The 27,594-nt window shown below is 36.0% G+C and overlaps 1 protein-coding gene across 1 annotated transcript; it reads right to left on the bottom strand.

Annotated features, from left to right (window-relative positions):
• Nucleotides 1–115: 115 nt before the first annotated feature.
• Nucleotides 116–27,436, bottom strand: LOC306850362 (V-type proton ATPase subunit B, brain isoform-like). The gene is made up of 14 exons (XM_079385946.1): nucleotides 27,195–27,436; nucleotides 15,683–15,738; nucleotides 14,611–14,709; nucleotides 14,408–14,501; nucleotides 14,226–14,303; nucleotides 13,334–13,473; nucleotides 8,289–8,390; nucleotides 7,422–7,519; nucleotides 7,202–7,325; nucleotides 4,002–4,152; nucleotides 3,189–3,271; nucleotides 2,904–3,008; nucleotides 2,689–2,818; nucleotides 116–1,130 (listed from the first exon to the last, which is right to left on the bottom strand). Exons 1-14 carry the CDS (start codon nucleotides 27,301–27,303, stop codon nucleotides 979–981), a joined length of 1,521 nt encoding a protein of 506 aa, XP_079242072.1. The 5' UTR covers nucleotides 27,304–27,436; the 3' UTR covers nucleotides 116–978.
• Nucleotides 27,437–27,594: the final 158 nt, after the last annotated feature.

The raw sequence follows: 27,594 nt of genomic DNA, 5'->3' as shown, positions 1-27,594 counted from the left end.
CACACCCACTAACTAGGAACTATTATATTGTTGTGGAAACTGTTATATTGATTTTTATAAGGACTTTAATTGACATCACTGTTATTAGGACAAATAAACAAAGTAGTCAGCCAATCATGATATAACAATATAATTTAATTAATCTGAGAGGTTTGACAGGTTTAACAGCAATCAACACAGATAAAACACATTTACACATACAAGATGGTAATATTTAATCAGTCTTATATCTCAGCACATAATTCAAAGCACAGATGCCGTAAACATCTTTCATCCTCCTCTAAAAGGGAAATAACAGCTGTCAGTGACAAGCATACATACTATATGATCATTCAACACCTATAATTACCTGTCTGTCTGCATAACACAAACTAAGTTTGGTGCGCAAACATTTATTTTCATTTGTTTATTGGGTATTAAAATAAATAAAAGCAAATATTTTCAAGGGAAGGCCGGGAAATTAATTTTTAAATCAGATATTCTCATGATTTACAAAAAATGGCATTAATTGTGTGCTTGTTGCAGTGATGAATGGAGGATGTGGAGGAGTAAGCCTTGAATTTTTCTCTCTGAGCTCAAATATTTTTAATATTCTCTTTAGGTTGTGGACAGTGAAATAATTTGAACAAATAATAAAAAAAAAAAAAGAAAAAAAAAAAAGAAGAAATTAACTACAGGACAGTCAGCATCTCCAAAACAAAACAGTGAAACAAAAGCAAATCACGATTACATATTCTATCCACACAATAAAGTACACACAAACATGTATAACACAACAATGGAATAATCTCTGGTGGTCATAAAACATGGGATAATGACATGCATATTTTATGAATATTAAATGTGTATTATCCCAGAGTTATGCCCTGTAAGTCTAAACACCACTTGTCAGAGTAGAGGTGGACACAAGGGATGAAGTTTTCTAAAGGAAACAGGTCATGTGACCTTTAGCCCAGGCCTCCAGAAGGTGTAGTGGTCTTAGGAGGCTCCGTGACGGGCAGCAGACTCTCTCGGGTAGAATTCGGCCAGTGTGCTCTGAGGAATTCTCTTCAGCATTTCTTTGGGGAAGATTCGGAGCAACTGCCAACCAATGTCCAGTGTCTCAAACACAGTTCTGTTGTCATAGGGACCTAGAGAAATAGACATCACTCAAGCTTCCATTATGTATCATAACTTTTGAATCATCAGAAACTTGTCAAGTGACTTATATCACTGGAATCTATGAGCCACGAGCAACAAAACATATTTATAATTTCATTTCCATCACGAAAAATTCTGTTTCAGACTCGCGTATGCTCTATCTAACTGACTGGACTTCTTAGAGCATTTCTTAAAGGAGTAAATAAAAAGGGCTATCAAAAACCTATAAAGACTTGTATTGGAAAAAATGATGCACACATATGTCAGAGAGTTCAGGGAGGGCTCAGATTGTTTTTGAAATAAATTTCTGTTATATAAATTTATTTGCCTTTTATCTATGTATACAATTTTATCTTTTGAACGTTCTATTTAGCAAAGAACCTGAAATAAAATGCATCACGGTTGCCACAAAAATATTAAGCAGCACAAATATAATAATGATTTTTAAAGGCTGGAGTAATGGCTTTACCATCGCAGTAAGAAATTACATTTTAAAATACATGATAAAATACATGAATAGAAGCAGTTATTTTAAATTGTAATAAAATGTCAAAATATTATTGTTTTTACTGCATTTTCTTTTCTTTTTTTTTAACATAATTTCAGCCTTGGTGAGCATAAGAGACTTCTTTCAAAAATATTTAAAAAAATCTATTACTGACCCAAACTTATGATTGGTGTACACACCAATATAAGAAACATAAAAATAATCAAATATAATATAAAAATATATTATTATAATCAGATGTTAATTTCTCAGAGTTTTAGCTTTGAAGAAGAAAAAAAAAAGAGTGAATGTGAATGAATGGGATGTTCTTTAAGAAACTGGCTTTATAGCCTTGTATTCGGCTTCATGTTGCTTAAAAGATCAAAATCGCTGACTGACACAGCATCTTTAAATGGCATATTTTAGTTAAACAGAAACGCTATATTGTTCCACAAAAATGTTGGGAGGATGAGTGAATGCATGTTTTGTTCTCTGCAAATAGAAGCAATAACAGATTCTTCACTACCATTACCATCATCTACCAATGATGGTAATGACACAGCAACTGTGTGACAGGCACAAAGGGAGTTGAGAGATTTCATCCTCAAAATAGGGCTGTGATCAATATGAAAGATGTACATATATTCTTTTTAAAGTGAAGTGGAGGGTTTGACGGAGACGGGGGGCCTTGCACCTTGTGCCACGCTGAAGAGTGACAGCATTGAGAAGAACATTCACTGAGGTGAAAGTGCTTGAGGCAGAACAAGAGCAGTGGCTGATGGAAAAACAGTCTAGTGGTTTCCAATATAGACTAGAAAACAGCATAATAGTGTACGCGTACACACTCATAGTCGAAAGAACCTTGGAATTTGAAAAAAAACAAAAAAAGTACTCAAGTGTGATGAACTCTGCATAAAATAAAGCTAAAGTTCCATTTACCCGAGAAAAACTTAAATCACAGAGTCTTTGCGAGTACAGTTCTAACATTTATGCCAAATTTAGACCCATCTAAAGTGAATGAGCCGATGCAGTATAGAGAACCGTACGCTAGTGGTTTTTACCTTGAGCAATGAAATTCTTTTCAAACTTCTGCAGGAACTCCAGGTACAGCAGGTCATCTGAGGTCAAAGCTTCCTCACCCACCACAGCCTTCATGGCCTGAACATCTTTACCAATAGCATAACATGCATACTATGGGATTAAGAGAAAAACAGAAGGAGAATTAGGCTGAAAAATCAATTAAATGACAAACTAAGAGCGTTCCAAACTTAATTACCAGCTGGTTAGAGACATCAGCGTGATCTTTGCGGGTCATGCCTTCTCCGATAGCAGATTTCATCAAACGAGAGAGAGATGGCAGTACGTTGATGGGAGGATAGATCTTTAAGTGGGAAAAATAGAACAATGATGAGTTAGGTAATAAAAATAATAGGAAAAACTTTGGAAATGTTCACCTTAAAGGTTAATTATTAAATATTGATAATAAATTCATGTATATGAAGCACATGAATGAGTCCTAGAGTACTTTTGCAGATTCTGCACAGCTGGTCAAACTTCTCACCTGTCTGTTATGCAGTTGTCTGTCAACATACACCTGCCCCTCTGTGATGTATCCCGTCAAATCAGGGATCGGATGGGTGATATCTGCAAACAGGGCAAAAATTAAATGGGCAGATTTAAGCAATTTTATGCAGTCAAAACTGCTTTTTCAAGTCATAAATGATGTTGATGTTGTTATTAATAGCATTTATAAACCATTTCATTTGCATCCCTGATCTGAAGATACTAAGAGGCATAGTAATATTCTGGTGTTTTGGACAGAACAGAGTGAGTTTTTAAAGATAGAAGGGCAAAGAAAATGAGAAAGAAGAAAGATGGAGGTTTCCTGGTGCTGCTATAATAGGGAACACCCATTCAGAAACACACACAGGTCCTTCACAAGGATGTTTCTATAGTAACCAATGCCATCAAGAGTGCTAGTTACTGGGTGCAGTTGCTGTGTCCGGCCTGAACACAAAATAAAGAAGTGCACATTTTATATCACTTTCCACTATCATTCTGATTCTAGCAAGTTTTGTAATGGCAAAAGGACACCTTCACCACTAAAGAAAACTAATGAAACTTCATTAAAATCATATACATTTTATGCAGCAATCAAGTGTGTAAGAATGTGCGAATGTACTTGGCTGTATTTGTTTTCACCAGGCTGAATTCAAAGTTATATAGAAAAGTAATAGGACACTTCTTGACAAACTGCTCAAAAAGAATAGGATGAGTTGCATGCTGAAGTTGAATATTTGTTGAAATGGCTTTACAATATGTCATTAATAATTACAGTGTATATAACAATGAGTGTGTGTGTGTGTGCATGTACCATCATTAGGCATGGTTAGAATGGGGATCTGGGTGATTGATCCATTCCTGCCCTCCACTCTTCCAGCACGCTCGTAGATCGTAGCAAGATCAGTGTACATATAACCTGGGAAACCACGACGACCTGGCACCTCTTCACGGGCAGCAGAAACCTAAAACCACAACAAATTAAGACAAAACTGGCATGACAATTGATTTACATCATGACAATTGAAGTTCTGTGTAGAATGTGTATATAAAAGTTTTCAATGTCTCCTGTGAAGTTACACAAGAGCATCTTATGAAACTAAACCGCAACATCTGTTCCACACAAACCGATCAATGACAGCCATTTCAAGCCAGTCATATGATTTTAATCTGTTTTCTACTTGCTGCATCTGCACACCGAGGCGGCTTTGGAAGCAGAAAATACACTAAGATCTTTTCCCAAGGTTAAAGCGAGTGTAGACACTGTTCTGAGCCTCACCTTTACCAGGGTGAATGGGAGAGGGAGTTAAATGTTAATGCTCCCACCGCTCTTTGGAAGCGTCTGCCTACCGCAGAAGCCAAAGCAGGCAGCTTCGATAGGGCTGAATGTATCCCAAGGTTACAGCAGCACAAAAGCAGGAAGGAACGGTCCTTTCACATGCACACAAACTATTTAGAATGAGTATTGTGCGTCTGACACATTTAGACATCCAAACATGTTTGTGGCACAAAAATGATAACCACTGGCATGAGGGTGGAAGAAAGAAGATGCTGCCAGAAAAAAAGTATCTTCAGAAGGCTGAACGTCCCACTGCTCCCATGTTTCGAATGGCATGCTATCATACAACTCATACTATTTTGCTGTTATGTGGAATGTGACCTAATTAATTTACCAAAATGTGTAGTATGCATCCACTTTATGGAATGCAGTATCTTCAATGCAGCACACTCCATTTTCTTCACTCTTCCAGTGCAAAACAATAAAAAGCAGCATCAACCTTGATTTTTTCTTACACATTCTTCTTCACTCATGATTTAATACCAAAACTTATAACACTTAAAAAAAATATTAAAATAATTTTCTTGATTTTTTCTTAAACGCATTCTTCTTCATTCATGATTTCATCTAAAAACTAAAAAAAAGCTTTTCAGAAAAAAATTATTTTCTTGTTTCCTCTTGGCAACTCAATCCAATAGTGAGTCAAGAAAAATATATTATATCTCAAAATGCATTAAGGATCGAGTTCATTCATCACACTGCAATAGGAAGGTCATCCTGCAGAGCAAATTGCATTTTGTAATAAAGCACCCAGTGTGCTCTTGTTGTATACTACACATTTTGCTGAACTGTAGGGTCCACTGAATTTTATGCATATAGAAAGTTTGCATACTAGACACGTATTTAGAGCAGAAATAATATAAGTAGTATAGCATAAATGTATAAATAACTTATTTATATTTTTCTGCATTGTGTTGTATTTTTAAGAATTGTTTAGATTAAATATTTTACGTAATTATGTAAATTCTTATGTTAATTCTATTTGGTACAGAGAGTTGTACAAAGCATTTCACTGCATGTTGTACTTCTCTGTGTATGCTCGTGACCAATAACACTTGATTTGATTTGATCTATCAATATGCAATTCGGAACAAAGCCAGTGTGTTGGTTTAACATCGGGTTGTGTTTAAAACACAATTTTTACACTTTGGCAGATGGTGCTGAAATCCATTTATTACAATTGGACACAGTGGCTCTTCAACATAAGCCACAGAGGAAACATGATACTAACCGTAACGCTGGCCATTGCTCCAATATTGTTCCAAATGTCAAGAGGGGTTACTGTGCTTTTGTTACACGAGATTGTGCTCTTTCATAGCTGTCATAGCTGTTTGTTCACCGCCAAACATTTGGAATATGATATAAAGGAAATAGGCCTGTACATGTAAAGTCAATTACGTGTATTGCTAAGCAGAGTTGAGAGATGCTAAGTTAGGTTGTTATTTATATGATACATGATAACGCAATATAAATGTGTTTGCTGTGCATCTAGCCTAAGAAGTGCACAGTACAATGGCTGGGAAAATACAAAATGATACACAGACTAGATACAGAGACTTAGGATTATTTACTTGACAAGGTCAACTATGCTTAAGCAGGTATGAAATTCAAATGGAGAACAACATGACATATGATGAAACGGGGCACTGGAAATATCACCACGAAGCACAGAAGGTGTTTCAGATTTGCTTGCCCTTGCATTTAATAGAAAAACCTACTTTTCCCTTGAATGCTTTCATAGCTATAAAATGTCAATATGAACTGTTTATATGAGACGCAAGAGAATTATGACTCTGTTAAGGAGACCTTCAACCATATTTGTTGAAATGGCTGAATTCACCATAACAAGATAGAATAAATAATGACATACATCCTTAAAAAACACATTGAGTGAGATCTTACAGCTTGTCTGTTTACCAATATAAACCCACTGAAATATATTCCAAGCCTTTTAGGCTCACCAAGGCTGCCTTTATGTGATCCAAAAGTGCAGTAAAAAGAGTAGTATTGTGACACATTGTTACAACTTAAAAGTACTATATCTATTTTAATATATTTTAAAATGTAATGTATCCCTGTAATGTCAAAGCTGAATTTTCATCAAGTCAAGTCACCTTTATTTATGTAGCGCTTTTTACAATGTAAATTGTGTCAAAGCAACTGCACAATATCAAAAAAGGAAAATAGTGTGTTAATAATGTAAAATGAAAAGAAAAAAAATATAATAATCATCGTTACTTCAGTTTTCACTGTCACATGATCCTTCTGAAATCATTCTAATATTCTGATTTGATGCTTGAAAACAGTTGGGCTAATTAATAGTTTTTTTTTTTTTTTTTTTTTACAGTTTTAACTGGTCACTTGTGATTAATTTAATGTCTTTGATCTATAAAAAATATTAATAAAAAAAACTAATCCCTTACTAATCCCAAACTTTTGAACTAAAGTGTAAAACCATACAATAGCCAGTAATCACCATGCATTTTTGTACTGGAAAAGAGCACCTTTATTGTATTCCACTGAGAAAAAAGGTATATGAATTAAGAAATTTTAAGTTTTTATATGGAAGTTAAAGTCTACTTTTCTCAAAAATCTGAGGCGCTTGCAAATTAATAGTCCTTGATTCTGACATTCATTATGAGGAAACAATTTTATCGATATGATATCGTCCTCACCTCTCTCAGAGCCTCTGCGTAGGAGCTCATGTCCGTGAGGATGACCAACACGTGCTTCTCACACTGATAAGCCAGATACTCCGCTGTGGTCAAAGCCAGACGCGGGGTGATGATGCGTTCAATACTACGTAGAACAATTCAAAAGATTCAAATAGTCAATATGTATGTTATACAAAATGCATTACATAAGAGGAGAGAGGTGATTTAAATGAATTCTCACGTAGGATCGTTGGCCAGGTTCAGGAACAAGCACACATTGTCCATAGAACCGTTCTCCTCAAAGTCAGACTTGAAGAAACGCGCAGTCTCCATGTTGACCTGGGATTCAAACAAACAAACATGTGAAACACTGAATAAATCCAGAGAAAGACCTACACTTCCTGTTTCACCAGGCTCTAATGAACTGACATGTCAGGTACTTCCTTTTTCATTGTTCAACCAAAAGCTCCACTATTCAGTTCAAAATGACCTCTTGAAGTACATTTCCTGCTAAAGAAAAACCTTTTCCTTTTGTAAAAGGTTTAGCATTTTGACCACCCTGCACATGAAATCAAGATATAGAGTTACAGGCCTCAAAAGCGAATGCATTAGACACGAGTCGGCATTGGGAGCCCAGCGGCCACAGGACACAAGACAGGGTCAGTGACATTTCAAGCATGTGTTAATGGAAGCCCTCCACACTTGAATACACAGGTGAACCTGACACCCGACACAGGTAATACCTGTCTGAGAGGACAGACCGCAGCCACTCAGGTGACAATAACAAAGGTTTGGAGAGGAAGCAGACAGGTGAGGGCAGAAGGTTAAGGTGGTGTTGAAGAGCAGGATTAAGACACCTACGTTGACCAACATTCACCCACTCACACAAAATGGACACAATTTTACATTCCGCCCACTGAGAGGATCATGTTACACAAGCATCTTGAAATTCATGTAAACAGTTGACCCATGTATAGAGACCTAGATGTAAAATAGATTTCCTGTTGTAAAGAAAATAAACACACAAGGAACCTCAAGAAAAACAAGCCTTTAAAAAACCCACATACTTGAAATGTGGCACAAATACAGACAATGAAAAACCACTCACCCCCATAGCAGCAAAGACAATGGCAAAGTTTTCTGCACTGTAGTCCATCACATCTTTCGTTTTCTGGACCAAACCAGCCTGACGACAGATCTGGGCAGCAATCTACCAATCAAAAAGCACAGAATAAAAAGTTAGAATTGTACAATTTAATAAAAAAAGAAAAAAGAAAAAAAGTAAGGGGTCAGGTAAGTTTGAATGTTTTTGAAAGAAGGTCCTTATGCTCACTAAGGCTGCATTTATTTGATTAAAGATACAGTAAAAAAAAAACAGTACTTTTGTGAAATGTAATTATAATTTCAACAGTTTTGCAGTTTAATATATTGTAAAAAAATATATATATACTTAAAAGTAATTGATTTTTGTGATGGCATTAGCCATTACTCCATTCTTCAGTGTCACATAATCTTTCAGAAATCATTCTAATATGCTGACATGTTGCTCAAGAAACATTTCTTCTTATTATTATTATCAATGTTGAAAAACATTGTGCTGCTTAATATTTTGCGGACACCATGATGAGTTTTCTGTAGATGTAACGATGGTTGAAAATCGATTCAAATGTGAGACATTCAAATAGGTTGAGATGCAAAACAAAACAAATCGCAATACATTTAGGGGTAGGACTTAATATGAATGTATCTCTGAGGGGAAATGACAGTCTTTAGAAAAGTTTAGATGGTATTTTCTTTTCATTTGCCTCAATGATGCATATTAAAGTTCATAAGCTTAGCACTGCTTTGTTTACAGCGGTAACCGAGGAAACGCTATAATGCCTGTTCCAGAAGCGCCACCTGCTGGCAGAGAGTGAATTTGTGTATCATTCAGCTCATCTGTGGTTTCTGTTTCTAGCAGATATTTTTTATGAATAGTTTCACAAAACTGAAGTCAGACCATTTGGTTTTTGCTTCAAATTTTGAAATTATACAATCCAATTTTGATTAAAAACTGCTCATGTTGCATGTATGCAGCATCTTTTTTGGATCATGAATAAACGCCGTGGTTGCCTCTAATTTTAAATGGAAAGAGCACAGACACAGCCTTAGTTTTTTATATAAAGAGATTTCCTTTATTTGTGTTACTTATTTGATTTGGGGTTTCAATTTAGTCGTGTTATATTTCAATTTCACAAAGAAATGTGCAGCATTTTGTCCAAGCATTAATAAAAGGACACATTTTCATTATTTATCTTAAATCTCATCTTGTTAGAAAAAAAATTGTGAGATATTTGAATCGAGAAATCAAAATCGTGAATCGAATCATGAGTTGAGTGAATCGTTACATCCCTAGTTCTCTGATGAATAGAATAAAAAAAGCAAAACAGCATTTATTTAAATTGGAAATGTTTGTAACATTATAAATGTATTTACTATGACTTTTGATTAATTTAATGCATTATTGCAAAATAAAAGTATTCATTTTAAAAATCATACTTATGCCAAACTTTTCATCAGTAGTGTATAATACATTATTTGAATCTCCGATATTTAAACTTATATTTAGTTTGATAAGAAAAAAAAAAATCAATTGTAGAAAAAAGAAAATGCTTTATTTTGTTAAGCATGTTGAACACTAACATACTACAGGGCTAAAATGAACACCAAATTTGAGTGCAAAGCCCATTTCTTTAAAGTACTATATATGTGTGTGTGGATGTATATTTGTGTATGTATTTGCAACAAAGAGATTAAGAGCACAAGCATGAGGAATTTCACGCTTATCACTTAATGTAATGGTCCTGGACATCTAATCCCGCCTGACCCCTGTCTGAACTCTGACCCAGAACACCTGTTTCTCTGAGGGGATAAAGCCGGCTGTGACCCCACGACTCCTGTTTAATGAAACGAGAAAGTTTTATATCACAGCACAGTGCCTTCATTAGTGAGACACCGAAACCCTCTTTACACTTGAGCTGTTGGAAGTTCACACCATTCAACCTTGGCTTTTGATCATATATTTTCATAACTGACAATCACTAGAGTTTATTCTCTTTTTTACAAGTCTATATACTGAAAACAGCACATTTTTTCCTCTTAATCTGATTCATTAACTATTATCCTATTCATGTTATTGCCATGACAGAATTCAATACTATTCCTTCCTGCATGTATGTAGTTGATGATTCACTCTTTCAGACCTGGAACAGGTTTCTTTAGGCATCTGAACATAAGAGATGGGCTTTTCACACTTGTAACTGTTAACTCTTACAAGCTTTCGTAATTGATCTTTACCTCACTTCAACATTATAGCAGAACAATTTAACAATGTATCCTTTTCAATAGACCGCTTAAAAGCAGAATTAACTTTGGTCTGGAGCTGGTTTTCAGAAATTATATTCATATTCTTTACCCAAGGTCTTAACAAAGGGTTTAAAATGACAAAAACCTTAGATTAGTCATAGTGTGAAAAGCCCAAAAGTGTTGTGGTTTATTATTATTGCTTGTGTGTATGAGTTTAAGGGTGTTAATGGGAAGTGTCTGGTTGATGGTCTGGAGAAACAGCTGTCGAGTGTTAAAATCTCAGGGTTGAGTGAACCAGCCAGTACTAAATCACAAAACATAAACGTGTATGGTACGGTGACGTCTTCGGTTCACTTAGTTTTGTTGTGGCCACGAGATATTAATTCGTGGCCACGAGATCGTTTTGTCGAGGTAACGTCATCCTTATGTCATGGCCTCGAGATGCTATGTTGAGGGAACGGCATATTTTTCTCGTGGCCACGAGTTTAATGCGTAAACAAACCATAGCTGGTAACCAACTACAATAGTCTATTTATGATCTCTGGGGCAGAGATGACTTTCTGCAGGCAAACTCTTTATAATAATGAACTCAGTGGCGTTGTATACATAGAAAGTTCTGGTAATCTTTCACTAAAAGCCTTGAAAATTATGTTCCTGTGTGTATCGCTCTTCATAATTCATGCAATATAGAGCTGGTGACAAATAAATAATTTATGACCTTTATTATGTCCTTTGAAAGTTTGAGGATCCAATTTAGAGTTAAAAAATGAACATTTATGGTTCTCATCATTCAGTTCAGCAAGGACATCATACTCATCTTGGAACTAAACAAACCAACTGACCTAAAGCATGTACTGGATGTATTGATCAGTACTAAGTGGTTGGTTTTGTTTGCTTACTCTAGAGCTCTCGAAATCATACCGGTTCCTCCCGCATTCACACGAGACGAGAATGTGATGAAACGATCTCTGACCTACCTCACTGTTTCCACAGAAACACCACGGGGTGAAATCAATTACAGATCCCTCTCAAATTAACGTTAATCACACAGCCTTGTCTCACTCACAAGCATAATAATACAGAAAAAGGCTCTGCGGCTGGCTCACTGCTGCACAATAAAGTGCTACATTTGATCACAACACTTCAAATGAGGGAATTTAAAGAATAAATATGAGGTTTAATTAAAATATTTAAAACACACTGGAAAGCAGCATGGTCTGTATTGTATCATCGGTTCCTGAATTCTGTATAAAGATCTGCAGTGCATTTCTAAGAAAGTTAAAATCTAGCTAGTTGAATGCAAAAACAAGGTAAATCTATTAACGCGGCCATACGTTGAAACAAAAGTACAGGAAATGTGTAGTGATTAAGAAATATACTGGTCAGGCTAAATAATTATCCAATACCAATAATCTCAAAACCATACTAGAACATACTAGGTAGTGTTCTTTTCATTTCTATAGAAATTGTACTATAATATCTCAATTATTTACTGTGTGAGCTTTCACAAATCATTCTTATTATGCTGCTATGATTTACTGCTCAAGAAATATTTCTTATTATTATTATCAATGTTGAAAACATTTTTAATGCTTAATATATTTTTTTGTGAAAATGCACTACCATTCCAAAGTTTGAGGTAAGATTTAAAATAAATAAATATTAATACTTTAATTCAGCAAAGACACATTAAATTGACCAAAAGTGACAGAACATTATAAAAACATATATATTTTCTATTACAAATAAATGCTGTTCTTTTTATTAATCAATGAATTCTGAAAAAGCCTATGACAGTTTTTTTTTTTTTTTTTTTTTTACAAAAATATTAAGCAGCAAACCGGTTTAAAAAAAATGGACAATAATAAGAACCATTATTAATTACTGAGCACCAATTAAAATGGATCATTTTGTTAGTTTTGATTAGGAAAACTTTAGGAAACTTTGCCACCATAAGAATAAGTTATTTTAGATTGCAATAATATTTGACAATATTAAATTTTTACAATATTTTTGATCAAATAAACACAGAAATAGAAAACATGACATTATATTTAAATTGAATTATTTTCAATTATTTTAATCTTAACTCAAAACAGAAACTAATATATATATATATATATATATATATATATATATATATATATATATATATATATATATATATATATATGTGCGTGTGTGTATATATATATATATATATATATATGTGCGTGTGTGTGTGTGTGTGCGTGCGTGCATATATGTATATGCATATATGTATATATACAGTGGTGTGAAAAACTGTTGGCCCCCTTCCTGATTTTTTTATTTTATTGCATGTTTGTTACACTTTAATGTTTCAGATCATCAAACAAATAAAAAAATGAATCAAAGATAAAGTAAACACAACATGCAGTTTTTAAATGAAGTTTAAAACAAAATCCAAACCCACATGGCCCTGTGTGAAAAAGTGCTTGCCAAAAGTGCCAAAGAAAAAAAAAAAAGGGAGAGCACGAATTCCGAGTATGGGTCACCATACTTGGCCGTATGTCACAAAGAAAGAAAGAAGAAAAAAAAAAGAAAAGAAAAAGAACAAACATGCAAAAAAAAAAAAAATCATGAAGGGGGCCAACACTTTTTCACACCACTGTATGTATATATGTATGTATATATATATGTATATATATATATATATATATATATATATATATATATATATATATATATATATATATATATATATATATATATATATATATATATATATATATATATATATATAAGCCAATTATTGTTGTATGCACTGGCAGTGCTGTTAAAACACACCTCATTATGTGGTAGCCCAGCAGCACTAAAGATGGGGATCTTCTGTCCACGGGCGATACTGTTCATGCCGTCAATAGCAGAAATGCCCGTCTGGATCATTTCCTCAGGGTAGATACGACACTGAGGGTTGATGGGCTGACCTACGAAGAGTCAAAGGGAGAACAGTGAACTCACCTCAGCAAGAAAAAATCTGGTACTTAGGAGTCTACAAAGTACAACTTCTATTTCTAAAGAAGAAAAAGAGGGCTACTGGAAAAAAAAAGAAAGATTTTCTTAAGGCAAAACTATCCACACTGACCATGACAAATGATAAAGGCTTATATTTTAGAAAACAGTTTTCTTGTTAAAGCATATAAACTTGCTACACACTATTTGGAACGGTGTGACCTTGAGGCCTGATCAACCTTTTATTACGCTCCCTCTTATCCGTTCGGCTCATTCAAACGTTGCCCTGAATCGCCATTGTTTACCTTTGATGGCTCAAAAGATCACCTTTGCCATTTCAGCTTAGCAGAGATCAGGGTCATGAGGTCAGTAAATGGCTTAAAAAGCACACAAAAATTCCCATTCAACCTCTCTAAAAATTCAAATACCAACAAGGAGGAATTTTAAGCATTGATAAACATATTCTGGCATGCTGGCCTCTCAAATAATCTGCAGACAAACCGCGGGCTTGCCACACAAACGCAAAGACAAAGAACATTTAACATGGCTGGTGGCAGCCTAATTGGCAAAGATGTGCTGCTGATATTTAAAATCAGAGTATTCTAGAGTATTGCTCAGTCAAAATCTAGAGTATTGCTCAGTCAACTATGTGCCTCTCAAGCAGACACTTGTTCCTGCAAATGTTACATAAAAAAAAAAAAAAAAAAAAAAAAAAGAAGTCTCTTACCCATGATGTCCAAATAGTCCTCAGCCAGAACAGTAGGACCCCGGTCAATGGGTTTACCAGACCCGTTGAAAACACGTCCTGAAATAAAATGACACGTTTTTCACGACGTCTGTATTGGTTGTGTAGAAGATACCTCAAGACTATGATTACATAAGCTGCATGAGCATTAGTTACATGCTTACCAAGCATGTCCTCAGACACAGGTGTGCGCAAGATGTCACCAGTGAATTCACACGCCGTCTTCTTGGCATCAATACCTGAGGTGCCTTCAAACACCTGACGGACACAAAATGGAAACATTTTTCAGTTATGACCTGATCTTAACCTTAGATACAGCAGATGTTGATGTCCAACAAATATTTATAGAGAAAACATGAAGACTTGCCTGAACGACAGCCTTGGTGCCAATGACTTCCAGAACCTGCCCGCTCCTCTTGGTCCCATCGGGCAGGGTAAGGTGCACAATCTCTGCAAAACGTGGAAACTAAAGGAACGTGATAAAGACAGAGATGAAGACAAGGATCAATATTCTAACGTGCTGATTTGGTGCACAAAAAACATTTATTTTTATTATCAAGGTACAACATTGTGCAACAAAGAACAGCATTTATTTGAAATAAACTTGTTTAAAAAAGAAAAACAATGTCTTTACTGCCACCTTTGGTCAGTTAAATAACTCCATGATGATATCAGTATTTATTTATTTCAAACGACAACAAAAAAAATCATACTGACCCCAAATTTTGAATGGTAGCATTTCTTTTACTTTTACAGGCCATTTTGACTCGAGTTTAAACACAAATGTGAATGGCATTTCAAAGCTTTAGGGAAGGGAAGATTATTGGTGAATAATAACTTGAATGTCTCTCTTTTGCTCACTTTAAGACTTTAGTAGACTTGAGAAGTTGAGAAGTGCAAAATTCATATTCTCTACTTTAATGGTGTTCTCTGTCCCTTTTGAAGCTTTGTATCTGTCATTAGCAGCTTTTTTGTATGAACTGTAAAAGTACAAGCCCATTCATTATTCAGAGCTAATTTATCAGTTTAACTTGACAGTTCAAAGTCAATTCAACTATACCATAACAGGAATAAATGACATTTTTTAAATATACGTTATTTTAAATTTTTAATAGTATTTCACAATATAACTATTTTTGCTCAAATAAATGCAGCCTTGATGAGCATAAGAGACGTCTTTCAAAAACATTTAAAAAATCTTTCCAACCCCAAAATTTTGAACAGGTTAACCCTTATGTTATGTTAATATAAATAGCTCTTGTTCGGAAGTTTAACTATAAAATGATTTACATTTCACTGATATATATATATATATATATATATATATATATATATATAAAATAAAAAGTCCTCCTTTTTGTCACTTTAAATAATGTAAGTTTAAAACTCTCATATTTTGAAATACTTTAGTTTTTAGAAACACATAAAAAAGGACTTACTTTGACATTGTCCAAAATAACCAGTGGCCCATTTACACCAGACACAGTAGAATAGGCTGAGGATGACAAAAACGACACTCAATATGAAAACAAACACAACAAACATTTTTTTATACTTTGTACTGCATGCAAAAGTGCGCCGAGACCTGAAAATTAATATGAAAATTTACACCTTCAATTTGCATTTTTATTTGACCATTTGACATGCCCCTGAATAGTAAACATGCAATTACTAAACAGACATATGGGAAACCTTTATTGATTCTAGGTTGCTGCATGTCTTTTTGACAGGCGTGAGTGCAGCCACACATGCACGCACACATGCATATACCGACTGCAAGCACTAGCTGTGACCAATAAAGTGCATGAAATTTGCTACAAAAGACCACAATCACATGGAAATGAGGACTCTTTCTCTTGACACCTGTGCATCTAATTGTACACAGTGACCTTTACTGGAGTATTCTAAATGGCTTTCATAAATTTCGATGTCCAAATGTCAGGGCTAGAAGAACACCGTTAGCACATTCAAGGCAGCTTTTTCCGCAGATGTCACGATGGGGGACACTCTGTTCCATGAGGGACAATTACTTGGCTCAGACTATGGTAATTTATGATGGTTCCAGGTGCCCAAAAAGTCTCATATAGCCTATATAAACAATTACATTAATTTTAGGGAGACAGGATGAACTATCTTTGGGTTGAACAGGCCAGGGAGAGTGGGGCACAGATGTCCCTTTAAAGGGAAAGTCCATCCAGAAGTCATGATTTATTTACTCACCCCCATGTCGTTTCAAACCTGGGTGCCTTTCTTTCTTCTGTGGAATATTAAATAAGTTATTTTGAAGAATGTTGGCAACTAAACAGTTTCGGTTCCCATTGATTTCCATTGTATATGGAAAAAATGAACTGAAACCATTTGGTTATGAACATTTTTCAAAATATCTTCTTTTTGTGTTCAGCAGAAGACAAAAATGCATAAAAGTTTGGAACAACATAAGGCTGAGTAAATGATGACAATTGTCATCTTTGGGTGGACTATCCCTTTAAAGACAACACTTTTTTTTCCCCCATCATGACACGGGTTCGCGTAACTCCTGAATCACTCTTGGACAGTGAATCAGAGAGCAAGCATAGTATGTCCAAAACATAACAACAGAAACATGGGGAAAACCTGGGAAAGAAACTGCTAATTGTTGGAGCTGTGGTGCTCATTTGGGTGAGGAAGGTTCATGTCTGACCTGCAACATATCAATCTAATCTAGTCCAATATACTAGACCAATTATGCAGAAGCAAAAACATGAACTAGATTTTTTTTCATTACCTTAATATAATAAGTGCATTTGTAAGGAACACTGAAGTATTTTTTATAAAAAGACACCAAGTGTTTTTGGTCATTTGGCCATTACTCCTTCTTCAGTGTCACATAAGTGTCATGAAATCATTCTAAAAATTTTCCAAATATTCCAAATTCTCCAAATTTAAATGGCAGTTCATGAAAAACATGAAAATATATAACGCATAATAATATAATGCATAGAAATTTCATGAATACATTCTTAGCATCTTGAAAAATATTCATGTTCACTGAAAAAAAAAAGATTAATTGAATTTAATAATTTAAGGTAAGTGGTTGCAATCAATTTATTTTTGCTACATTTAAATAAACAAATTTAGTTGACACATTTTCAAAAATTTTTATTTAAATGTAGCTAAAATAAATTGTTTTCAACCACTTACCTTAAAAATTTTAGTATACTTTTTTTCAGTGTTCCTCTTATACAATAATTAAAACCGGTCAACCCCCAATGTTGCTAATGCAATTTAAAGTGTTCTCACGGAACTGTGGTGCTCATCTAGGTAAGGCAGGTTTAAATCTTGACTTGCAACATAGCACAATACCTTCTTTTCTGTCCAATCTAATCATGCAGAAGCATTTTAACTAGATTTTTTTCCATTTCCTCAATATAAGCACTTTTTTAATGAACGCTGTAGAATTTTTATAAAAAGCCAACCAGTGTTTTTGGTCCAGACTGCAGGTGCATGCTCAGGGTGGGCTGTCATTAGCAGCAGAGGGTGTGGCCTCATACTTTGGCCTTTTACTTTGCATGGGAAAACATTAGCCGTCCTGTCACAGGAGCCAATTTGGTGTGTGTCCTTTCACTTTGTTTCAGAGTGTGTGTATACGTGTGTGAAAGAGAGAGATGGTGTACGCTAGATGGAGAAGAGTCAGCTTTGTCTGCTCTGGGTCGTCCATCACGCCTCAGTGTGTCGGTTTTGTGTGCGCCGTCAGACTGTGGTCTGATATCAAAGGCAGTAGGAAATGAGAATGGACCGTCTCTAACGCCCAGCACAGCAGCCCCACGGGGAGCAGACACTATGCCACTAATTAGGCTTCAGACAGCAGATTCACTTGTCAATGCACTATTGCCGTTTCTCACACACACACACACACACACCTGCACATCGTGACTTTCCTTACTGGCTGAGGAGAAAAGGAAGGTTGAACGTGTAACGTCATTCCATCTTTTTGTGTATTTTTTCCCCCTTTTCAGATTTATCTATAGCTTATTTTTTATATTTTTATTGTTTTCAGTTGTGCAAAAAAATCTAGAGGAACAAAGAAAGAACTGTCTTAAATCCTAAGAGGCCCCCTGCTCTCACAAATTTCTCTATGAATATTGTGTGGAAAAAAAGATTCAAATGCCTTGTGACAATCTATTATTGAGTTGAGAAATGATCCCAGTTACTAAACGACTGTTTGCCCTCTCCGGCTGCTCTGTGGTTCTGCCAGTGAATGGAGATAAATATGACTAACATCAACTAATAGTACCTTGATTAATTAATACTGCCCACTGGATACAAAATAGAACCGCCTCGATTTCAGCCTTGCAAGAATTAAATTTACACACACACACACTACAACCCTTCAAAAGGTCTTATGCTCTCCAAGGCTACATTTATTTGCCCACAAATACAATGAAAACTATCAAATTAATTCTACATTGTCATATGACCTTTAGAAATAGTTCTAAAATACAGATTTTCTGCTCAAGTAACATTTTAATTTTGGAAAATACTTTTGTGAAAAACTTGACACTTTTTCGAGTAAGCATTTATTTAAAAAATAAATCTTTTGTAACATTATAAATGTTACAATATACACTATAATTTGGGAAGTCGTGGCCTAATGGTTAGAGAGTCGGACTCGTAATCGAAAGGTTGCGGGTTTGAGTCCCCGGCCGGCAGGAATTGTAGGTGGGAGGAGTGAATGTCCAGCGCTCTCTCCACCCTCAATACCACGACTGAGGTGCCCTTGAGCAAGGCACCGAACCCCCAACTGCTCCCCGGGCGCTGCAGCATGGCTGCCCACTGCTCCGGGTGTGTGTTCACGGTGTGTGTGTGTGTGTGTGTGTGTATGCATTTGTTCACTACTCACTGCTGTGTGTGTGCACTTGGATGGGTTAAACGCAGAGCACCAATTTCGAGTATGGTTCACCATACTTGACAATACGTCACGACTTTACTTTACTTTAGTGTCACATTTAATTGATTTACTTCACTCTTTCTGAATAAGATTATTTTCTTTAAAAAAAAATAATGATTTTCACAAAAATGGATTTTAGTATATTTAGTATTTAGACAAGATGATCCTCAACAAAACATAATTAAATAAAATTTACTGATATGGAAATTTTCATTTAAGTATTGTTTTCCAATATCCTTTTCTACCATCAGTAGTAGGCCTATACACTGCTGATATTACAGCAAAATGTATTAAAAAAAGGCAGATTACAAGCTGTCTTTTATCTGGTATACTAAAGTTCAGAGAAAAAAAAAATTTCAAAATATGTCTAATAAAACAAGAAATCTTGCAAAAAAAGATATTAGCTGTGCAGGTGAAAGACCTCGTCTCCCATTATGATGATTCCCTGAGCGACATGTCTTCCCTAAATAAATGATTAGTCTCATAATTGCTGTTATTACAGTGAAAGAAAAACAGTAGTCAAATCACCCCAACACTGAATATTCGCTCTCTCAAAGCACACAAAAACGGATGCATTCCGCAAATTTGCGAACACACTAAAATGCACGCTTCCTGCAAATTCCATTATTTTTCAAAACATCCTGGCTTTTCCTTCCCTCCGTCCTTTTTGCCCAGACAAATTGCAGTATGTGCTTCACAGGGAGGTGCTTATAAAATGGATTTAATAGCTACACTTACCCTACAAATTGCCCATATGTTTCAAAGGAGATACATATGTCTATTTACTGAGAGGTGATCATAATTACGAGGCTGGAAAATTGCGGCCATATAATTGTACATCAACCCCTTAAAAGTCTCTCGAACGCAAGGCAAACTGCTAATGGAAAACAGTGAGGAGCTGAAATCTTTACTCAAACAAAGCTCATGACATGCTCCGATATTGTGCACAACATCAGACGAGCGCTAAACGAAGGCACGCAGGTGCTAATCTGCTCTACCAAAGCAGGACGCCGCTAGTTTTTTAGTCAAACAATGGAAGCGAAATTTAACACTCATCTAAATACGCAGAATAAATTAACAAAACAAGCTGTACGAACACGGTGCAAGAAAACCTGATCACAAATAAGCAAAATAAAAATAAATAAATAAAAAGGAGGGCGATGAAACGACCCTGCCGAACCATGAGCCAATCGCCTTCCAGCTCTGTGATGAAGATGGCGGCCCACTTCAACTCCACACACAGAGGACTCAGTGCCTCATAAGAGGCCTTGTAAAATAAAGATTAAAAAATGGCTATACATTCACATGGTGTGAAGTAGCAACATTTCCCATTAGGCTTGAAAAACTTTCCCCACCCCTCCCAGGACACTTGAGTTTGAGTGCGCCGGTCCGAGGCTAGGCATGCAACACCAGCACAGGTCAACGTGAGGCCTGTGGAGCTGCCAGGCCCTATTGTGTGCCGAGATGTTAATTGGTTCTAATCCGGCGGTAGAAGCTGTTTTGGTAGCCTGACCCCGCGCCCTGAAGGACACCTTGGTGTGAAATACTAAAGGGCCCATTCAAGTGGCGCTGAAAGGAGGCATGGAGCATTCCAACACATTTCCATCTCTGCTGTGAAAGAGAAGCGCTGAAGGCGGGGGGGGGGGGGGGGGGGCACGGTGGGACAGGCGTTTTTGGGGCCGGCCGGTAGCGTTGCGCTGAAACTGAATTAACGATACAAAAGCGCAGGCAAAGGTGCCAGGCTTGTCTCATTCACGCACATCCTCCTGTGTTTCTCCTTTTTCTTTTTTTGCTGAGCATCCGCACGGTGGTTTCCCATAAGACGTAATAAAAGAGAGCGCTAATTGCCCCATGTTTGGGATCAGATTGACACAAATGCAACTGTCATTAAACAGACAAACAAGGCTCACACAATTTCGCCATGACACCCACTAAACTTACCCCACAAGACCCACATATTAAGACTTGATAATGAATTCTGAGACATTGGGCGTCTCTGATACCGTAACTGAAAAAGACTGATCCTGTCGGAAGGGGACAGATGTCGGTATCAGTCCAAGGACAATCTATGAAAGCAAAAGGATGGGAAATGAAATCTCATTCTGAACAGTCATGGTTTAAAATGTAGACTGGGGTTTAATTGTACCACCGTTTTTCCTAAAGAAATTGTAAGAAAAGATTTGTGCATTTCTGAAAATACCAAAGTGGATTTTGCAGCAAAATCGAATGACTGAACCTGTTGGCAATGGCTTCATAACCCATAGTCATAATTTTGGAGACTCTGAAATCACATGGTTTGATATGACACCTCTACTTTCTGACTGAGAGAATAATGAACAGACTGTTTAAGCTGTATAAGTGAGCAAATGTTCAATGGCAAAATTTACTGAACCACCTGCCAAAACGCTACGAAATTACGCAGGTATTCTGCAAGAACGGACAATGTTCAATACTAACCTTTTGTCGCAAATGTAAATGGCACAAAATGTAGTCCTGTGCTTTTAATTAAATGCACATTAGCACATTTCTGTAAAAATAATTTTTTTGACAACCTATCAACCTATTCAGAAACATGCTGAACACTGAACAAATGTAAAAATTGGGGGACACAATAAAATCCTTTTTGGAAAAAAAGAGAAACGTTGGATGACCAATAGATAGACGTATGAAAGACAGTGAATCAGAGATCACAGGGGACCTTGATGGTATTCTCTGGGACTTCAATGCTAACAGAGGGAATCCAATTATGGCACTGACAGCACAATGTGCTACACACTCAAAGGGCAGGTTTTGGATTTAGTGGACTTCATATCAAAATGAATTGAGCAAAATCTGTGTTGAAAGATGATAATTTTGAATGCATAAAAATGACAAAACGGAGATACTGTTTGAAAGGCCTTCATGATTTCAGACGCAAACTGATGATTATAGCCTCCTTGAATGCTAGCTAATTAAATTCGAACAATCCCCCAGCAGAACGTTTTAATGTGTGATTATGAACTGAAATGTCACCAACATAAAGAAAATGTGATAATTAATGAAAAATGCTAAGATATAAAAAAGTATCATATAAAATAAACAACTTCATTATAATATTTAAAAAATGCAAGATTAATCAAAACTTGCCATGTATGTTTATCATTCAGGTGAGGTAATGTTCTGTTAATTAAAATAATGCAATGCCCTTTTCATGAGATGTTTTAGAGATGCATCAGAGTCCGTCTGATGTTTGGAATAACATGACATCAAGATTAAATGGCAAGAGAGAAAATAAATTATCTTGACATGCTATCAAAACTACTAAAGCTACCAAACCAAAAAAAAGTCCCCTAAAAAATAAAAGCAAGACGTGCATGCAACACACAGACAGTCTGATAGACAGACACGCACACACACTCACAGACACGCAATTGTGGCTGTTCATCTGTCCTAACAAAGACCTCCACAGTGATGACACCCCCATCAAACAGGAATGCTTTTAACCCCACAGGTAGAGGCAGAGTCTGTAACGGAGGACTCCCCACACGCATGCACTGATTGGGTCGTGTGTAATCAGACGACTGTGTATGTGTGTGTGTATGAGGGGGGGGAACGGTGGGAAGAGCTGTAATCTGTGTGTGTTTCCTGGCGGGATGCAGACTGAAGGGGTGACAGCTAAACTGAGACAGCTGGTTAACCCCGCTGCCTCTCGAGGAGAGGTGGCAAAGTGGTGCAGTTACAATAGATCGAAACAGCCGTAATGTTACTGCAACAGTTTGAGAGTGATTTGCAGGGACAGGCAGATTTTCACCCATACGCTGCCTAGCAACAGATCTATAACAAAAGTCCATAGCAGGCCCCCTATGACAAGCGAAGTTACGCTGTTTGTCATATTTCACATTCAAGTCCATACAGATGGCATACTCAAGTTACTTTCATGTCAGAAACAACAAAATATTTCAAATCAAACTTGATATTTTAAAAAATAGCTAAATAAAAATTTAAAGAAGTTAATGAGTTAACAGCGCATTCAACACCTATTATGTATTCTGTTCAATAAAATGCAAATTAATGCAAAATGTTTTTATTTTTAAGTGCAGAAGGCAGAGGGACAATCTCTATCTGGAGTTTTAGAATGGATGGACTATAAAGACTATAAAATATAAGTCTATAAAATCCTCAATGTATATTTTGAATAACAAATTAAATTATAAACAAATTAAAATATAATTATAACTAAATAAATAGATAAATGTCATTTTTATTAATATTAAAAATAACATGTAACATATTACACATACTATGTAGTTAGGTAATATTTATATAATATTTATAAACAAAAATCAAATATTTTATTATAATGTAAAATGAACAAGTATTACACATATAACTAGGTAATATCTTGAACTTTCTGTAATGTGCTTAGTCAGGTTTTTTCCTCCGTCTTCACCTATCTTGGAATTTTTTTACCCTTTGGCTTTCTCGCCTCGCATGATTTCTAATAAATTGCGCTGAAATAGTACGTAAATGTGAAAATCACAGCACAAACTAAATTCATTTTGTAAGTATAATTTATAAACCTATATAGTATCCAAATGCTATGAGGTAAACACTGAAAATGACATAAAATAAGCAACATTTGTACTTGAAGCACACAATAATAAAAAAAAACATACAATATGCTTTTAAGACGAAAACATCTAGATCAAAACGCAAGAAACACATTGTGTCATATATGTGACGTGCATAATGGGATAAAAAAAGTGTTTTTTTTTTCCTTTTCAATCCAAGTAGTCCATAATTTTATATACTTGGATACTATTTTTGAAAGTCGACTATTCTATACTCGCCTTTCATTTACTTTTCTTTGATGGCAAGATGAAGTCGAACGCCCACCGCGGGCTTTCTTTTTCACTGTCACGACAATTGATTAATTACAGGCGGACAAAAGGATTAGCAACAGGAAACAGTGGATAAAATAAAGGAGGGCTGTGACATCTGAAAGATTTGTTTATAACCATGTCATTACGGGTAATTGTTTCTTCACAGAAATACCATTACCGTGCTGAATGTCTTTTCAGCACATTTAAACGTCTATTCAGCATTAAAACAAAGCGAATAGACAGTCTGGGTTAATTGCTTTTGTTGCCAATGACGTGATTAAGACAAAAAAGGCCTCTATTTCTACAGAAAAGATGAATGCACTGTACGTTTACTTTGTTTGTTTGTTTCTTCAGGCATCTTGGAAATTTGACTGGGCACAAGCATGCTAACAAATTACTTAAACACACCAGCCGATGACAAAAGTTGTAAAATTGCAAATATTTGATATACTCTAAATCTGCATTCTCTACATACCAAACGTTTCGTAACAAAACGCAAAAATGCTTTCCTTCTACTGCGCCCTTTCAATATTAGATTCTTTTTTTAAATTTGAGGTGAAAAAAAAAAAAGGTTTTAAACTTGAAGGTCCTTTCTGTGTTTTTTAGCCTTTAAGGACAAAGCAGGACCAATCAGACCTGCGCTGACGGACACAGCCTCTCGACTGTGATGGCATATCAGGCGCTGCAAGGACTCATGGGTACAGATCTGTATGTTTGCCTTCCCATCAGTCTTCATTGCCTTCAATCACAGCCCACTATCAGCATGCACTCTGCCACTGATGAGGCACAAAATGGTGCTGCTATCTGGCATGCCTACATTAGAGAGGCTTTTTTTAAACAGTATTCCGGGGGGCGTTTCAGATCGGGGGTCTTTACGCATGCAGCTTCTTTGGCTTTCAGAAGGGAAGGCTTCAATTCTTCCATTAAGTAATTTATTTTCTTCCTGGTTTGCTAAGAGGCTTTTAGCCTGAGCTTTCCTTTGACACTCTTAGGAAAAATAGAGAAACAAGCTACCTGTGCTTCTCGGTGGGACAGTCTAAATTAATGAGATTTACAGTGAATAACATCAATAATACACATGAAGGGTAAAAAATGAGAGAAAGATGCCAGACGAGCTGTAATTTTAGCAAGGTTCTCCATTAAAGGGGTAAACAAAATTAACTACTCAAGTGCTGAAACATCAGACACAAGAGTCAAATTATGTTATCGAAGAGATGCCGGTAACACATTATGACTGCGTGGCGTCATCTGATGTTCCAGCAGGTTGAATGCAGGATATTGCGAGGTTTTGAGAAAAATGGAGAGAACAAAATATAGGGAAAAAAAGCCACACATACAATAACAGATAAAATAGGTAAAACGTTCACTGATCATACGGTACTTCTCAGGCTCGCAGGAGTGTTTGGCTCATAGGATGCCTACTTCCCAAAAATAAAATATACACTTCCTCTGTATATTTAAGCAAGACTAAGCCATTAGAATGCCTGCTTCCTCCATTTAGGCAACCATTGCATCTCACTGGGTTTTCCTTATTACTGTTAGTGCCAAGTTCAAAACTGACCAAACAAATGTCCACGTTGCACTGTACTACAGACCTCAAAAATAAAATCAGATTTCAGATTAGCCATCTATATGCCATTGAAGTCCTAAGCATTGATAAAATACAATTTAGCATATATACGCACTCATCCTGCACACTTTGTCCAATCAAATGCTCAAAAATAAGAATGCCCCTAACGTGACATACAACCGAATAGCAAGCCATGATGCAGAGACATAACCAAAGCTTTAAAAAAAAATAAATAAATAAAAAAGTCTCCTCCAAACTTAATCGAAAATATGTCAACACAAGAAAGAAACTGCGCTTTTCATGGGGTTTTAAACAATTTGCAATGTGCTATTAGGTTGCGTCTGACAAGGCAAACAATTTGACAACAAAACCCTTGACAAGAAATGGAAATGACAAGAGTCAGACAGAGAGAGGCTGAACACAAAAAGTCAATTTAAAAAGACGTGATGGACAAGGATGAAAAGCACTCTTCAGTAGCCCATATTTCTGATAGAATAAAACAGCATGAGATGAAGCTTTATCAGTGATAGTTTCACAAACCACTGCAAAATTAGAGCCTGGCAAACAAATATCTTCTGGTGTATAACTGTTAATTAACTTCCTGAAAAACACTATTCTGCGAAATGGCAGATACTAATATGTATAATAATCTACATTATTCCAGACGAAAATATGCAACTCTCATTGCAATTTGAATTAAAAGATTATGAGTACAAATTAAAATAAACTGACTACACCTCTGCAACTAGGGTTTTAAGTCAGCCTAATGCAAAAACATATGCAACTTTTTCAGTTACAAAAAAGTCAGATGATTTGTGGAGCTGAAGGTTCCTCATTGCACATTATTCACCAGCTCAGCTGGGTGTCACGTGATTATGTCACATGAGAGGGATCATCACTCCATCTGTCTATCTCTGTGTGCAGCATTAGCCACTGCGTGAGAATCGAAAACAAAATCATAAAAACATCCATTCCGCTCACCAAATACATACCTAAACAGCACATATAATATAAATACTGTCATATTATCAGTATTAAACTGATGGAGGTCAAAAAAACATTCACAGACGGAGCCTTCAAACAATCATATACTACATTTAATGACCAATCTTAAGAAATCCATAACAAAAATGTATTGTTTACTGTAGTTTTGAATGACTATTTCACATCAGATTAAGCTATTTGGCTATAAATAATGAGATTTAGTCCTGCTCGGCTAGCTAGCATGTTTACACTTGCTTAGCCCTTCAAAGACATCAAAGGTTATTCGCTTTCTTATTAAAATGAGCTTAAATAACACACTTATTTTGTTTATTTACGCAATGACCGTTCAAAAAATGAGTAAAACAAAGGGCAAAAGTGCTGATCGATTTACTATAAACAGCTCAAGCTAGTGTTAGCATGACAGCTGTGCTGCTTTGACTCCAATATGACATTTGCCAACACTAGCGATAATAGATCAGCTCTGTCCTGTCCTCTGTGTTTAGTCTCTGATGCAAAGGCAAAATGCAGATTAAAGAGAATAAAACTAGAGAGAACGGCCAGATGTGTTGCTGCTGTTAGCTGTATGAATGAAAGCTAATGACACTCACTCAGTCTGGGCTGGGAGATGTAGTTTCTGACCACGGCTTGAGCGTGCTGCCGTGCCGCTGCTTCAGGGCCGTTCAGATCCACGGGCCGATTCGCCACTAATGTAGACATCGTTATTATTTCTGTTAATTATAGTCAACTGTCTAAGTGTAAACAGATCTACGCTGAGAGCGGATGAACAGGCAGAGTCATATGACAACCGTGGTCAGGAAGTAGCACTCGTGCACGCCCACGTTAAAAACGTGCGCGTAAGCGCTTAAAAGCGCGTGCATGAATCGGCCAAGTGTCTAAAGAAGGACAGCTTTCACGAATTTACACTTCGGTGTCTTATGGCTTGTGAGAAGTGCTCAATGAGAACTATTAGATACTTTTGAGAAAATATAATTTAACATAAAAATAACT

The sequence above is a fragment of the Barbus barbus genome, assembly GCF_936440315.1.
Source record: "Barbus barbus genome assembly, chromosome: 30".
NCBI lineage: Eukaryota > Metazoa > Chordata > Actinopteri > Cypriniformes > Cyprinidae > Barbus > Barbus barbus.
This window is presented reverse-complemented; position numbering and strand designations above follow the sequence as displayed.

Bases quoted from the DNA above. Each gene is read 5' to 3' on its own strand.
- LOC306850362 (XM_079385946.1), bottom strand. From the start codon at position 27,303: ATGTCTACATTAGTGGCGAATCGGCCCGTGGATCTGAACGGCCCTGAA. The intron at 14,304-14,407 runs GTAAGCATGTAA...ATTTTATTTCAG, and splicing joins TGTGTCTGAGGACATGCTTG to GACGTGTTTTCAACGGGTCT. The intron at 4,153-7,201 runs GTGAGGACGATA...TTGTGGTTTTAG, and splicing joins ACGCAGAGGCTCTGAGAGAG to GTTTCTGCTGCCCGTGAAGA.